We start from the raw sequence: 17,057 nt of genomic DNA, 5'->3' as shown, positions 1-17,057 counted from the left end.
ATCCGAGCAAGGACAAGGGAGCTCGCCGTAGATCACACAGCGAAGACCTTCCAGCTGCTCACGGACCTGGGATTCTCCATCAACTTTCCCAAATCCCACCTGGTCCCGTCGCAAGTCGCACTGTTTCTGGGAGCCAAGCTCGACACAGTGGCGCTCCTGGCCTCGCCGTCGGAGGAAAGGACGAAGGCCATCCTGGGCAAGGTGCAGCGTCTGCTGGCCAGGGTGAGGTCCATCAAGTCCCTCCTCGGGATGGTGTCCTCCTGCATATATCTTGTGCGCATGTGCAGGCTTCAGATGCGCCCTCTGCAACAGATCCTCGACGCCCGCTGGATCCAAGCGATGGGCAGCTTCGAGGACAGGATCCTGCTCAGCGAGACCTTCCGACGAGCGATCCGGTGGTGGGGCACCCGCGCACATCTGACGGCGGGCACAGACTTTCAGACCCCATCTCACCAGATAACGGTGACGACAGATGCCTCCCTGGAAGGGTGGGGAGCGTGCACCAGAGAACTTTACGCGAGAGGCCTTTGGCTCCCCGAGGAGAAGCCGCTCCACATCAACATCCTGGAGCTCTGTGCAGTGTTCTGGGCCCTCAGGTCCTTTCTCTTGTCCCTCAAGGGCAAGGTGGTGAGAATCTTCAGCGACAACGCCACCACGATGTTCTACATCCAGAAGCTGGGAGGAACCAGATCCCCAGCCCTCTCCAAGGAAGCCCAGGATCTGTGGCATTGGCCGTCGCCCAAGGGATGTTTCTGGTGCCCTGTCATCTGGCATGGATAAAGAACACCATTGCCGACTCACTCAGCAGGGAGCTCCGCTCGTGCCATGAGTGGGAACTACATCAGGATCAAGTGGATCGACTCTTCCGACGATGGGGAAAATCGCAGATCGACCTATTCGCGCCGGCGACGAACTCCCAAGTGCCAGAGGTTCGCCAGCAGGTTTCCCCAGCCGAGGAGCATGGGCGATGCTTTCTCGTTCCCCTGGGATGGCCTGTTCCTATATGCGTTCCCTCCGTTGCCGTTGCTGCTCCGACTCGTCAACCAGCTCAAGAGGTCCCGGTGCAGGAAGATGATCCTCGTTGCACCGGCGTGGCCGAGGCAGATCTGGTTCCCGGACCTTCTGGACTTGTCAGCGTCCCCACCTAGCTGTAGACGGACGCAGATCTTCTCTCCAGAGAAGGAGGCGCCATACTTTATCACAACCCGGAGTCGCTGAACTTGCAGGCCTGGCTCCTGCAGCAATAGAGTTTGGAGGGTACGATAACCCGGCTGACTGCAGAGAGGTTCTTGCAAAGGCCAGGGCGTCCTCAACTCTCAAGTGCGACAGACATAAGTGGAAGAGGTTCCCTGTCTGGTGCCGTGCACAGAAGATTAACCCTCTACGGATTACGGTCCCTCAAGTGTTGCTGTACCTACTGTTGCTGGCCAAGGCTGGACTGGCTCACGCCTCCATCAAGATACATCTGGCTGCGATCTCCCGATACACCAGAACCACAGGACGGGCATCCTTGTGGTCCCATCGCCTGATGAAGGAATTTATGAAGGGACTGTGGCAATCGTTCCCGCCGGTGAAGGCCCCTGCCCCGGCGTGGGAGCTCAAAGTGGTGCTGAGCTGGCTCATGGGGGCGCCATTCGAGCCCCTGTATTCGGCACCGTTGAAGTTCCTGTTGTGGAAGACTGTGTTTCTTGTGGCCATCACCTCCACACGACGAGTGGGAGAGATCCAGGCCCTATCCTGCAAGCCTCCATACTTGACTTTTCACGACACAAGGGTGGTGCTGAGGACGCACCCCTCCTTTATGCCCAAGGTGCCGTCGGACTTCCACCTCAACAAGCCCTTGGTGTTACCTGTGTTCTTCCCGGCGCCTTCGTCGCCGGCCGAGACGACTTTGCACTCGCTGGATGTGGCTAGAGCGCTGAAGTTCTACGTGGACCGCATGAAGAGTTTTCGGAAAACATCACAGCTATTTGTGGACCTGTGAACCAAGGGAAGGCTCTCTCGAAGGCTTCCATTTCCAGATGGCTCTCCGGCTGCATCATGCACTGTCATCGGTTGGCAAACCGGCAGTTGCCTGGCCGTCCAAGAGCCCATTCGACCAGAGCTATCGCTGCTACCAAGGCGTTCTTGTCTAGTGTGCCCCTGCTGGACATCTGCAGGGCTGCTACGTGGAGGTCGGCGCACACCTTCACAAGATTCTACTGCATCGACCGGGATTCCAGAGTCGGCCAAGCAGTGCTGCGCAACCTGTTCGCCTAAGGTGAGCCTGGTGAGGAGGTAAGAATTGCTTAATGTTGAGTTGTTGATGTAATGCTTAATGTTGAGCCTTTGCCACCTCCCGTTGGTTGTGCATGTGCGTACTGCTATGTATTCTTATATTCATGAGCATGTGAATCCATGTCAGACACCATGCTGGAGAAGGAACAAGTTACTTACCTGTAACTGTTGTTCTCCAGCATGGGTCTGGCATGGATTCACATGCGAACCCTCCCTCCTACCCCTCTGCGGCTCTTCACTTGGTCATGCTGCCACTTTGCTTGCTACCAAATCTGAGGATGGCTGCCAGAGGTGGGATTTAGGGAGAGGGCAGTCATTGGCTGGGGGCAGTATGACCCAGAGACCAGTGATTGGTTACTACTAAGAAAGACAGAGCAGAAAGGAAACTGATACTGATTTTTTCTTTACCAAGGATTCCCGGCCTGACAACGGGGAATATTCATGAGCATGTGAATCCATGCCAGACCCATGCTGGAGAACAACAGTTAGAGGTAAGTAACTTGTTCCTTCTTCCAGAACCCCACTAACGTGGCAGAAAGCAGCCTACACACGCTGGATGTGCGCAGGGCAGTCATATATTATCTGTAAAAAACTAGTCCACTAAGAAAAACCAACCAGTTTTTGTCTCAGTGACGACTGGTAGAGAAGGGTACCCTTTCTCTATATCAGCCATCTCATCTCTAAGTGGATTTTCAATTGCATTTACAGGCACACCCATGTCAACGTCCCCTCTGTGTCCTAAAAAAACAGCTTTTGTACTGGCAGTCATGTCTTTTCAATGAGTATCCGAAATACATGCACTATCTGTTAAACCTCTGTATCTACGGTTTGAAAAGAGGAAAATCGTCCTAAAGCCAGCAGTGCGATCTCTGCATTCACTGGACCTTCAAAGAGTCCTAAAATTCTTCATAGACACAGCCAAGGGTTTTCGGCGCACATCACAACTGTTTGTGGCCTTTGGAGCCCATAACAGAGGTCAGCCTATTTCAAAGCCAAGGTATTGCTAGATGGGTTTCCGCTACGATTTCAGCTGCACACGCTCAAGCCAATCGACCCTTCTAAGGACCCGTCCGTGCTCATTCCACTAGAGCAGTGGGCTGGTCAGCGACACTATGGGCAGGGATTCCCCTGTTGGACATCTGCCGAGCAGCAATCTGGGCAGTACCGCACACCTTCGTGAAACAATCCTGTATGGAAGGACAAGGAGAGGCCGAAGCGAGGGTCGGAAGAGCCGTCCTACAACCCTTGTTTCAATAAGGTATGCATTTCTCCCTTTACGCCTCCTATGAAAGAATGTTAACTGCTGTGGCACTCTATTCAAAGCAAGTGAATCCATGAAAGATACAAAGCTGGAGAAGGAGTATGTTGTTTAGCTGTATCTCCTGTTCTCCAACAGTAGAGGGAGCAAGTTTACATTACGCCAGCGCTCATCTCTCTGAGGTTAGAATCTGAAGATGGCCTCCTGGGTGGGGTAAGATACCCGACATCCCATTGGCCGGTGCAGAATGCACCCAAAAAGAAATGGATAGACTAGACTAAAAGCTCTTTTATAAGCTCTATTACAAGCCCTATTAAGCTATAATACTAATGTTACCGAGGATTCCCAGCCTGTCGGTGGGGAATATTCAAAGCATATCGATGAAAGATACCAATGCTGGAGAACAGGAGTTACGCTTAAGCACCATACTCCTTCTGGGGTATTAGAGGGCCATGTAGACAAGATTTCCCTCTTTGCTGACGATGTGCTTCTATAGGTGAGCGATTCTAGGAGATTGGCACCCAGAGTGAGTCCCTTACTCTGGGAATATAGCACATGTGTTTTTTATGGATTAACTGGGGGAATATTTTGTTCTTACAGGGGAAGAACACAACCATGCGCCGTGGGGGGAACTCATACCCACTAGAAAACCATTTTGGTACCTTGGAGTTATGATCATGGAGTCCCAGGATGAGTAAATTTGGTTGAACAGGGATCTGTTGGTGGCTGACTTCCTGTGGAGGTGGAAAGGTGGGCAGACCTACCGTTGTCCCTTCTGCCATTCCCTACATTTCTTTATATCTTACAGGCCACACCTTATGAGATACCCATAGGGGAGTTTGACACAGTAAATAAGGGATTGAGGCAAATGCTAAGGGGCAGGAATACCCTGAGGCTAGCCATTGACACGTTAAGGAACTCAGTCTGGGAGGGAGGGTTACATCTCTCAGATCTAAGAAAATATTTTTGCGCCGTCCAATTGGTGGCTGCGAACGAATGGTTCTTCCTAGTGGAAGAGGAGCTGGCAGTTGGCCATGAAAGGAGTCTGAGGGGAAAGGGAGGCATTTCAGCTAGATTCTTTATGAGGGCAGGTATCCAGAAGAGTTCCCCGAAACAGGTAAATTGGTGGCCAAGGTGTGACAAACCTTGATGCATAAAACAAGAGACGGAGGGAAACTGGCCTTGGACCAACCACTCTAGTGGAACAGACTGATCCTCGAATTGACAGAAGAACAGGGTCAATGCATGTGGGAGGGAATAGGAATTCAGAAGGTTGGGGACGTGGTACAAGGGGGAAGAGGTCGTGTCTTTTTCAGTCTTGAGGAACATGCATGGTGTGCCTTCCGATATGATGCATCGCTATTTGCAATTGAGACATGCCCTTGGGGTGCGTCTATGGGAATAACCGGATCCCCTTTGGGAATCACCCTTGCTGCAATTGGTGGCGCCAAGAAATTCTAGGGGGGAGGCAATCTCTACAGCGTATAGATGGATATCCACTTCTACATCCAAACAGCTGAACAAGCTTAGAGGACGCTTGGTATGAGGCTTGGTTACGCTTAGCAAGTGAGTATGGGAAAATACACTGGGCTCCTCAAACGAAGTGGCTCTAGACTCCAGGCCATGAACCATGCAATACAAAATACTTCATAGGATATATTATACCCCTTAGAGACTTTACAAAATGGGTAGGAGAGAGAACGACATTTGTCCCAAATGTAAAGTAGCAGTCGGGACGTACTTTCATATGACCTGGGCATGTGATAAAATCAGTAATTTATGATGAGTGGTGACTGGGATCTTGGGCTCTCTGGTGGAAGACGACTAGTTATGGACCCCAAACTCTGTTTACTGGAGATTTGGGGAGACTCCTGATTTACGGCGCATGAAAGAGCTCTGATTGGGCTAGGCTTGGCCTTGGTAAAAAGATGTATAGCAATGAAGTGGGGAGGTGAAGAAGGACCTTCACTTCCAACATGGGAAGATTGGATGAATGGGTGTATGGGCCTTCAGAAACTGGTCTATAAAAACAGGGGATTTCCACAGAAGCAGGATAGGATATGGGCGAAGTGGAACAACGGAGACAAATATCTATAAATGATGTAGGGAAATGCTGACCTATGAAGGGGAAAGGAATGGCTTGCCGGATGCCAGTGGGGAAGGAGGGGCAGGGTATTATGGGGCAGGGGTATGGGATTGATTTGGGTTGGAGTGTTGTTTATTTCTTGGAGGATGAAATGGGGGAGATGATTTGAAGGGAATAGGTAGCAGTAGTAAGGGAAGTTGCTGACTTTAAAGAATTGGTGTATAGTAAACAAATTGCTATCTGGAAGGGAGAGGATTGAACCCTCTAAATGCAAATAAAAAATATTTCTATCAAAAATAAATCAATATTAAATATTCTCTGTTTCATGGCCGCTGCTGATACAGAGCCTACAAGACAAAGAGAAAGACACTGGTCAGAATGTTGCTGTGCAGCCATGGGGTGATAGACAATGGTACTTTGGTCACACAGCATGGCACAGGGGAAGGGGTAGGGGTAAGGGCCCGCCCATCTCCAACACCCCGCCTCTGGGGTAGGACCGGCTCTGGCTTACACCAGGTTGCCTTACCACCCCAGGCTGAGAGGGGTCCCTACCTGACAGGGACAGGGGTCTGACCCTATCACACTGCTAACTGTATTCTGGTCGATTGCACACAAAATGTCCACAAAATAATATGAAAGGGATACCTTAACATTGGTTCATCACTATATGGATGGGAATATCTGTAAGAAAGACGACATGCCATCTACTCTTAACTTATGAGAATAAGTCTACTCCTGAAATCCAAAATAATTGTATACAAGCGAAGGGACTTACTCTACATTTTTTACATCATTAAGGACTTAAACTGTATATGAATATTGTTTGGTTATACAATTCACTTTGATTATATTTGCCTTGACAAATCCTTATACACGGCGAAACACTAGCATATTCTCCAAGTAGGTGTGTCGGATTTTCATATATTTATTCATAACCAGGTTATATCAGGATTGATCATGTATTAATGCACCGATATACAATTATTGTTTTCAATCACTATTTATATTAAATTAAGTTTTTCTAGAAAATGAATCATGATTTACTACCAATTAATCTTTTGAGAAACTTACTTGGCGCAGTTCACCATGTGGTTGAATATGAAAACCCTATTCTAATCCAACTCAGAACTAATACCAGCTGCCTTTCCAGCCAACCTTTACCCTCACCCTCCCTTGCCACTCACCCACTTTACCCGATGCGCCTGTTCTCCCTGCATCTCAACTACTGCATAACACTTTTTCCTCTCCCCCACCTCCTATCACTCTTTCATTTTGCCTCTGGAAACCGCTATACCTCTCTAATGATTCTCTCTACCTTTCTTATCACTTTGACTCTTATCATCCTTAACTTTCACTTCTTGGTACCGCAGAAATGTGGTTCTCCACGCTGACACTGCTACCTTCTCACACTTTCGCCATCCTGTTTTGAAAGCTGTGGAGTTGGCTTCCTTTTTAATAAGGCCTTCACCGCTGCACCCATAAACCGCCCCCAACATCAAATCCTCCTCTTTTGAATATGCCACTATTCAATTCTCTCCCTCCTATTTCTGTCACTGTTTTGACTCACTCAACCTCCTGGCCCTGTCAAATCCTTCTTCCCTGAACTGAACATTTTCCTTGGATCACTTCCCACTGACATCTCAATTGCCATTTGAGAGGACTTTAACCTTGCCAAGTACAACACAGCCACCTGACTTAAACTCACTTACTTCTTTATGACCACTCCCTGTACTGCCTCTGTGAGCAGCCTACCCACTCTGGTGGGAACTCTCTTGAGATTGTCTTTCTCTCTATGTAGCTCTCCTCATCTGACCTCTCCACTGACCTTCCTCTACTGAATCCACTGTTCACTTTAACGTCTTGGTCCTCCACCTTCTACTCCTCCTCTCCCCTCTTCAATGATCAGAAGGAAATTCAAGCAGGACTCTTGCGCTTCTTTTCTTGATGATGTGAGGCTCTCCCTGCTTTCTCTCTACCCTATTCATGCCACTTCCTTTCACTATGCCTTTTCTGAATTTCACTGTGATATGATATATGATATGATTTGGCATTTAGAACACACCTGTACTTAAGTGTTTCTAGACGTGATAAGACAAGACTGGGGAAACAAAGGGAGGAAAAAATAACAATCTTACTAGGACTTGTGTAATTCAGATCGCGCAAGTGCGGGGAAGAGGGAAGGGGAGAAGTGCCAAGGGGGGGAGGACAAGGGGGAAGTGCAGTTAACTGACAAGTGCAGTCAGTGGGTGGCTCATAAGTGCAGAAAATGCACTTATGTCTCTCTTTGACTAAAACTATTTCCTGCTCTCTCCTCAGATCTGGATCATCTCTGTGAGGCAGTGCCTCAAAACAAAGTGCACCATGATTTGCCATGCTGGTGCAAATCTTGGAGCCTCATCTACCTCCTAGCCTGCAATCTCTCTGGCCTCTTTAACCCCTCTCATCTCTCGCAAACTTTCCTTTGCTCTCTTTTTCTCTCTATCACTCCACTGGGCTCTTGCCTACCGCCTTAAATTCTCGACTGTCCTAGGCCTTTTATAGAACCCCTCTACTGATCCAAGTGCCCCAGTAAACTATTGTCTAGTTTCCCTCCTATTCCATTCCTCAAACGTCCTGAGGTGGGCGGTCTTCAACTGGATTACCTTGATGATAATGGCCCCCGAGAGCCACTTCAATCTGGCTTCCGTACTCCTAGACTTCACCCCTGCATGTTCTCAAGTTACTTTTCCTAATCTACAAACTTATCAACAGTCTTGCTCCTAAGTACCTGACTGACTGTATCCCTGTCTGCTCACCATCTCGTTCCCTTCACTCCTCTTCTGCCCTCAACCTCACTCTCCCACACCACTCTCTGGGCCTCCCCTCGCTTCCAGTTGTGATCCCTACTCATCTGCTCCATCTGAAGATGGAGCAGGCGAGTAGCGATCTTGAGAAGTAACTTGACACTTGGGAGTGGATCTGGCTAGGTTGTAGAGAGTGCGGGTAGTGAAGCTGTGGGCCGGCTTCACATCACAAGGCCAGCCCGACTATGGATATCTTCAAAGTTCAGCTTAAACTTTACCTACCGGCCAAAGAGGGAACTTTCCCTCCTCTCCCATCCTGCCTACCTGGTACCACCACTTCCACAAGAGTAATTTAATTTTGTATATTTGGACAGTGCTCCTCTTTAATTTGCAGTACTTGCCCTCCTCCCTCCAGGTTCAGGCTACGTTTGTATGTCACTAATCCAATAGTTTTTTGCGCGGTCTATGGTCTATGTCCCACTTTGCTCACAACCTCATAAACTGGATCACCACTTGTTTTCATCTTTGTGCTATTCGGGGAATGCTTCCACCATCTGTAAATGCGTTATTGTACATCATGTCTGCTCTTCATTAAGAAAATACAAATAGGTTCAGCCTCATGTGCGGAGATCCTTCCATCTTGCCATCCTAAGAAGGAGGAACATGTTTTACTGCAGTTTCCACATTAACACTCGGCCATTGAATTACACTAGGCACCATCTGTAGTCTCGTGCATTTATCTTGTCAGCCTCATACACATCTGTTTTACATCTGTACAGCATCAATTCTTTGTGCTGTCAGAGTACATATTTCTGTATGTTGGTTTAGAAATAATTGTGTAGTCTGAGCTTTAGCCTGTCAGCTAGCTTTGCTTGTAGACCTTCCAAAGAGAAGATGCAGTATGGTATCTTGTATTTCTTTGCATGCCTGCAATCTGTCCATTGAAGTGGCAATTGATTTTCACTTTCTTCTAATTCTTCGACGTCAGAGTTGCTGTCTACCAATGCGACATGCCTTGTTGTATCTCTGTTGCACTTTGTGGACTTGTGTTCATTTTTAGCAAAAGTTCCATTCTTCATCCGTCGCTGGATGATTATTCCTGTTAGCAATGTAGGAGCAACTGCCACACCTCTAGGATACCCTGTTTCTATTTTTGTGTGTCGATGAACTCTCCCTCTTTCATTTCATGTCTTGTCACATGCTGGGTTCTTCCCTGTATTTCGCATGAATTTTTGATGGCTTGCCAACTTCAAGCATACCTCGCGTTTTGGTTCCATAGTCTTCATGTCTTTCCTGAAGTGCGTGAATTGCACACTATGTTTAGCTATGGTGATGTCTGCCTCTAGTGCCTCTACTCAAGCATAAAGCTTTCTATATCTTTGTTTCTCTGTAATGTACTATCAGCTGGTCTTATTCACTGATCAGCTATCTGGCTGACAGTGCTTACCAAGCCCTGCAGGTCAGGGACAAATTCCTGGGAGGGTTAATGGGAGGATTGCAACCTGATATTTGGCAGTCAAGAATAATGTCATTTTTGTCAAACCTGCATCCTCCCCTAGTACATGCTTCTTTGTATTCATCTGTAGTGGCAGATCCTTCAGGATCAGTAGCTGTCAACATGTTGATCATCTGGCCTTCTGTGCCTGGGGCATTGCAGAACATGGCCCTCTTGTGCACCTCTGTAAAATCATTGCCATTTATTAGTTTGTTTATGTCTCAAAAGTCAATTCCTATTGAGGCCAAAGCATAGTGATGAAGCCACCCTTGCCACATCCATGCTCTCCGCCTGTCAGCCCAGTTAGCTAGTTTCCCTCTGAGCCGCTATAGCTGCCCAGCAGGCATTGTGTACAATGAACGTGTTTAGATCACTTCAGGGAGGGCGTAAAGAGGTAGTAGTACCAGCAGCTGATGCACAGTTTGTAGAGCGGTTGGGACAGGTGCATTGATGTACTGAACTTTTAATAAAGGATTGTCTGGTTCACCCTTTATCCCCTTTGTCAGTCTTTATCCCTTGATGCTTGTGTTGAAAGCCCGGAGCAAGTTCCCATATAAAATACTTATTCACAACAGTAGCCATGAGGATACCTAGGTGCCACAACTCATTGATGTCCAGGAGCTGCTTTGGAGAATGAAACCACGGGGTTTATAGCAGCCCAAGTGCAGAATGGGAAGCAGGGGCAGAAAAACTGCAAGGGTGAGAGCAAGGAAGGAGGCTAGTCCTGGCATGGGGGCAATCATCTGAAAGAGAAGCGCCCATAACATATTGACATGAAGTAGCCTTTCTAGGGCAAGAGTGACCAGCTCATACTCACCAGTGATGTTGATGGGACATTTTACATGACTCTTATTTCTTTCTTTCAGAAAAGTTAAAAACACAGAAGATCATATTTTTAATTGGTGGACCTGGAGCTGGAAAGGACATTCAGTGTGAGAGACTTGTGGCGAAATATGGCTTCACCCACATGTGCATGGGTGATCTCCTGCGAGTGGAGGCCAGCTTCCCCACCTCGAGAGGCCGGCAGATCCGGGACATCATGCAGAGGGGGGATATTGTGCCACTGGTGAGTACACATGACCAGGTTGCATCAAGTCTGGTCTGTCAATGGAGCCCTTAGAGGGATACAAATAAGCACACACAGGAGGTATCTGGTTATAGGCCTTGAGGGAAGGAATGGTAGTATGAGCTTGTTAGCCTTGAGAAGATGTGAAACCGATAAAGGGGCTGAATATGGCTGCCATTCCTCAGCCAGGGTTTACAGCACACGGTCATGTTGAGAAAGGAGGTGAAACACATGGAGGGGCGTCCTGAGGTTATTAGCAGTGAGAGAGAGCCTCAAAGAATGTGGATCGGTGCTAATTAGCTCTGCCAGAGGATAGGCCGCTGTGGACATATACACTCTGAAAAAGAGTCCTGGTAGAGAGTGCAAAGTACATGGATCTATGTTATGTAGTTCATAGCCCCGTCAGAGGATGTGAAGCATGCATTGGGTTAATATTGCAGTTAGCCTTAATTAAGAGGATGAAGCATATATTATGTGTGATATATAACAGCCATTGTTATGGCCCCGTTGCACTTTGGCTTGTCTGGCAGTTTGCTAGACTGTAGTATAAACATTAAATGATAGGCTGTACATTACACTGCAGAAAAATAGCATAGGTGAGATGTACAATTACTTTGTCACAGTTTGATAGACTGCAGTATAAACATTAAATGATAGGCTGTACATTACATTGCAGGAAAATTGCATAGGTGACTTGAACAATTACTTTGTCACTTGCAGTAGATCTTTCTTGGGTGCGGAATACAGAGTTTGACTGTATCAATGAACTATTGCTACCTGGCATTATAACAGAAAGGGACTCTGCCAGATATTGTTGGGACACTGTATATTTTAGTACAGAGCAGAGAGCTTTCCCTGGTGTACCTTCAGAGCACTCAGCCCTTGTCTGAGAGTGTAGTTACGGCACACCTATGCTTCCTGTACAGGGGGCTACAGGACTTTCACCACATTAGGTTATGATGTGCATTTTGCTTGTGTGGGACTTTATTCCACAGTAGGACCATCTCACAGCACTGACAGTGAGCAGTGGGGATGGAGTCTTTGAGAATGCAGCCAGTGTAAAAGGTCTCAGAGAGCCATAAATGTCCAGTTCTATACCAGGAATAACCAATGACTCTGAAGATATTCCCATGTAAGGTTGGTCTTCAGTATGTACATTCCTGAGGTTGCGGCACAAACAGTCATTGAGCCCTAGTAGCAGATCTGTGGGAATCCTTAGGCCACAGCTAGGCTCGTCTGTGAATAATCTGCATATATACCATGCCCTTCAAAACACTTCACTGTTTTGCAGTTGCCTAATTAGGTTAATGGATGGCGGCACGGTGAACTGAAAATAATTTGTCAAACAGATCTGTGTACTGGATTTTCAAGTATGCTGGGAATTAGTGAGAAACAGGACAGTCTTCTGGCAAAGAAGTGGAGAAGATGAGATTGAAAACCAAATGAATCTACTCCAGACCGAGTCTCTGACCCTAATCCCTGCCCTTTTTGGTTGGATGTCTGCCTGCTTTCGGTAATGGCAGCCCGCTGTAGTAAGAATCTCAATGTCCCAGTTCCTGGGAAGGCTTCCCGATGTGTTTGAGCTGCCGGATTGATAACAGGACTGCTACGCGGCCCTCTAAAATACGATGATATTGTCCTTGTGTGTGAGTGCATTGCACTGCTTAATAGAGTGCTGTGAGCTCTGGTGTTGGGTGTCACTGTTGTTGGAGTCCAGGCTTCGTGCTCTGAAACACTTGTGGTTGAGCGCAATATAAACAAAATATCATTTCATTTCTTTTCAGGTTGCGCGGGTCGCTAGGACTGCTTGATTGTGTAAGGGACGTTTTGCAGTAGGGAGCTCTCTCGCTGCTTCCTTCTTCCACTGCCAGGGCGTTTGCGACTGTAGTTTCCCAGGGTAAACAGAAACAGACTGGCCAGCATCATGCAGTACAGACTTGGGGCGAGACATAGTGGTACTTGTGTCATGCTGCATGTAGGTACAAACAGAAGGGAGAGGAACTTGGGGCCTCCCATCTCCCACAGCCCTCCTCTGGGGCAGGACTGGCCCTGGGAATCCCAATCAAAGGCCGCCCACCCCAGTCTGAGATGGGTCCCCATCCCATTTTAATTAGGTCATGTCACTGACCCTGTCACAATGCACAAACCACTAAATGAGGCCCACCAAATTGCAGGACCTGCTGCAGACAAGAATACCAGTGCAACGACTGGCATTATGACATGAAAGTGATATTCCAATTGATACAGCGCCATGAACCTGTGTTAATCAGAAATCTATGTCACAGAGGGCGCTAGAGGGCGTTGTCCGTTTCTCAGTTTACTGAGAAACAGACAACATGTTGAGCCGTAAATTGTGGCGCACCAGCTGTCTGGTCTGACTGTTCATAAAGAAGAGAAATCCTAGCAATTGAAAACCTAACACAGAAATCCTATGCTGTTAATTGAAAATTATGTTCCTTTGTGAGTTGGCAGTACTCCCCATTCTAAAATGTTAGGGGGGCGAGCCACAAAGTACTGGGTTGGTCTGCCCACTTCCTGATTTGCGCCCAAAGGCAGGAAGGAGTGGAATTCTGCAGGCTTGCTGCCCCCAAATGAGTGGTTGCAGCAACAACAGGTGACGTGCATTCAATAATTAACCAATGCAGAGAAGCTTATTACTACAAATATAAAGATCCTTTAGGAGAAACCGAACAAACTGGCCAACCCAAAACCCTGAGACAAAGCCGTTGTGGTTCACGCCAATAAAAAACAGTGCAATTAGTGAAAAGATCAATGCTCCCCCAGTGAGGACAGCAGACCAGGAGCAGAAGGACATATTCCATGCTGCTTCCTGCCGGAGTAGGGAGACTGCCACAAGGTTGCCTGCAAGTCCCAAGCCACAGATTTGTATCCTAGAAGAGCCGATAAAGTATTTCATCCTTGTCAGGCTGAGAGGTCCTGTATCCGCGGAAGCTGCTGAACCCCCGACAATCCCCCTGAGATGTATTTCCCAGAACTAGTTTTCAATACAGCTCTGTAAACTACACCCCAAAGGGAAAGGGGGAATGGGACAACAAAACAACACCAGGCAGACTGCGTCAAGGCTAATCAGTGCTGAACCTGCAGAGGATAAAGAATAACATATACACTTTCTTAATTCACTTACTTAACCTTATGAATGGGAAGTAATTAATCCTTAACTAATAATTGAGAATCCTACCTGGTTCTTCTCTTGAAATTTCTTAGAGAAGCGGATAAGAAGCTGAAAATCTCTCTTACTTGCGATACTAGAAATTCCCAGCAACTTCTTACATTAGGCAAAACTGGAAGTTTTAGTTCTTTGTTTGTCTTTTTTCCAACTTGCACTGGTAGTTCAATTAGATTGTCTTTAAAATGTTCTTTCTTGTAATATCAAAACTTTTCAAACTATTTATAATTATCTTGAGTCTTTGAATCCTTGAAGAAAGAGGAAAAAACGTGCTAACTGCACACGCAGGTTATTTCCATTAATCGTTGAACTTCACATAGAAATCTTCCTGGTTGAAGAACACGCGCAAACGGATGAAGATGCGCGATCCAAGTAATCCACACGCGAAAAATCCACACGCGCAACAATTCACACGCGCAATGGTCCACACGCGCAATAATATTCTCCTGCGAGACACGCGAAATAAGAACACCCGCGCTATTGAGTTCAAAAGCAACGAAGTGATTGTCACGCGCAAAATTACTCGCGATGGAAAAAACACACGCGCACTCACAAGGCACGCGACGAACAGATTCTCGCGCTTAAAATCACACGCGCTTTGTATTTCATACGCGCTTTGTACACACGCGATAAAAATCACACGCGCTTTATATTTCACACGCGAATTGTATTTCACACGCGCTTTGTATACTCGCGCTAAAAATCACACGCGCATTGTATTTCACACGCGCTTTATACTTCACACGCGCTTTGTATACTCGCGCTAAAAATCACACGCGCATTGTATTTCACACGCGCTTTATATTTCACACGCGCTTTGTATTTCACACGCGCTTTGTAGTTTTCACGCTGCGTATAGCTTTTGGCGAAAAGGATCTCTCGCGCAATAAAACACACGCGCTTTTAAAATGGCACGAGACCAACCTCTGCTCGCGCTCGGAATACAAACGCTAGAAAGCACGCGCTCACTTGAATACGCACGTTACAGTCAAAATCTCGCGCTAAGGAACACCGCACTGGAAACACAAGCGCACACCGATAGTTCAATTGTTTTAGTTGAAACACTACTTTTAACGAATTTTCAAGGAGACTGTATTTAAGATGAACAGATTTACAGTAGAAATAAAGTCACTTATCTCCTTAGCGAATTCACAAAGATTTCCTGCTTTTCCTATCTTCCAAAACGAATTCCTGCCAGCTGAAGACTTCTCCTGAACCCCCAAGAAAGTAGCCGCTCAACTGCTGAGATCTGAAGGATAAAATCCACCAGGCCTAATACTAAAGCAGGAGCAGCCACTGAACACGTCCTCTCAGATGGGGTTTTGATGATGAAAGGCACAGAGTGACAGTTTAGAATGTTCATTGTTGTTCAGCATTGTCTTCTAGCCAATCAGAGCTGTCACTGTGAGGCTCCATCTTGCCTTGGGTCAGAACCAGGATTCTGAATCATCAAGTTAAGGCCTAACCAACTATAATGGAAAACTTCCCACCCACACAAAGCTAATCTGAAAAGGATAAATAATGAAAAGGAAACTTGAATAAGAGAAGGAAACCTGACAGTACCCCCCTCCTAATGCCCAGTCTCTGGGCCTATCTTGTGTGGGTATTTAGCGTGAAACTTAGCAACTAAACGGGGGGCATGTACATCAACTGAATCTTCCCAAGATCGTTCCTCCGGTCCATATCCCTCCCAATCAATCAAATACTGCAATCTTCCCCTCACTTTCCTAGAATCCAAAATTTGTTTAACCACAAATTCCTCAGATGAATCCTCCAAAATCACAGGGGAAGGTGGTGTTCTGAATCTAGCTCCTGAACAAACTGGTTTTAAAAGACTAACATGAAAGGTAGGATGTACCTTCAACTGCTTGGGTAATTTCAATCGTACTGCCACAGGGTTGATGATTTTCTCTACCTCAAAAGGGCCTACAAATCTTGGACTGAACTTATTCTTCCCCTTAATTTTCAGGTATCGGGTAGAAAGCCAAACTAAGTCTCCCACCTTATATTCAGGACCAGTTTTTCTTCTCAAATCGGCATATCTCTTATATTTCAACTTATTTTCTCCCAGAACCTTTTTTGCTCTATCCAAGTTATTTTTCATTATCAACAAGCGATCTTCCACTCTAGGATTCCCTGAATCCTCCTCCAACACCTCAAAACTCAGAAAGCGAGGATGAAACCCACGACCCAACAAGAAAGGGGACATAGAAGTAGCATCTTTTCCACAATTATTGTAAGAGAATTCTGCCAACCACACCAAATCCACCCATTCCTCTCTAGCTTGTAAATAACACCTTAAAAACTTCTCCAATTCTTGATTTACTCTCTCCACTTGTCCATTACTTTCCGGATGATACCCAGAAGTCAAACTAACTTCCACTCCAAGTTTCTTACAGAAGACCCTCCAGAATTTTGAAATAAATTGAGATCCCCTGTCAGAGATAACTTGACTTGGGAGTCCATGTAGTCGAACTACACCTTGCAAAAAACTATGAGCCAGTTTTTCCGCGGTAACCTCTCCCTCTATTGGTAAAAAATGTGCTTCTTTAGTAAGAAGATCGACCACAACAAGAATGGTAGTACAACCCTTATCTTGAGGGAGATCTACTATGAAATCCATAGAAATTGTGTGCCAAGGACGAGGAGGAACAGGTAACGGCTCCAATAAACCATGCGGCTTCCCAACTTGACTTTTCGCTTGTGCACAGACTACACAAGTTTTAACAAAATTCAATGTGTCTTGGCGAATTTTTTCCCACCAAAAATTTCTTCGAACCAGTTCCAGAGTTTTTCTGAACCCAGGATGTCCTGCTAAAATGGATTCATGACAATTTCTCAAAACCTTTTCTCTCAACTCATCAGTAGGTACATAAAGCTTATTATCAAAAAAAGGAAGATTGTC

At 46.5% G+C, this 17,057-nt stretch overlaps 1 protein-coding gene across 4 annotated transcripts in view; it reads left to right on the top strand.

Moving 5' to 3' along the window:
* The window catches only part of LOC138581993 (adenylate kinase isoenzyme 1-like), a 466,802-nt gene that overhangs the window by 267,581 nt on the left and 182,164 nt on the right, over positions 1 to 17,057 (top strand). For all 4 annotated transcript variants that reach the window (XM_069652886.1, XM_069652889.1, XM_069652890.1 and 1 more), the window contains one exon: positions 10,766 to 10,965. In XM_069652886.1, the coding sequence (XP_069508987.1) occupies positions 10,766 to 10,965 (200 nt within the window). The remainder of the gene's footprint in view (positions 1 to 10,765; positions 10,966 to 17,057) is intronic.

The sequence above is a fragment of the Ambystoma mexicanum genome, chromosome 3q (genome assembly GCF_040938575.1).
Source record: "Ambystoma mexicanum isolate Mex_15411 chromosome 3q, UKY_AmexF1_1, whole genome shotgun sequence".
NCBI lineage: Eukaryota > Metazoa > Chordata > Amphibia > Caudata > Ambystomatidae > Ambystoma > Ambystoma mexicanum.
This window is presented reverse-complemented; position numbering and strand designations above follow the sequence as displayed.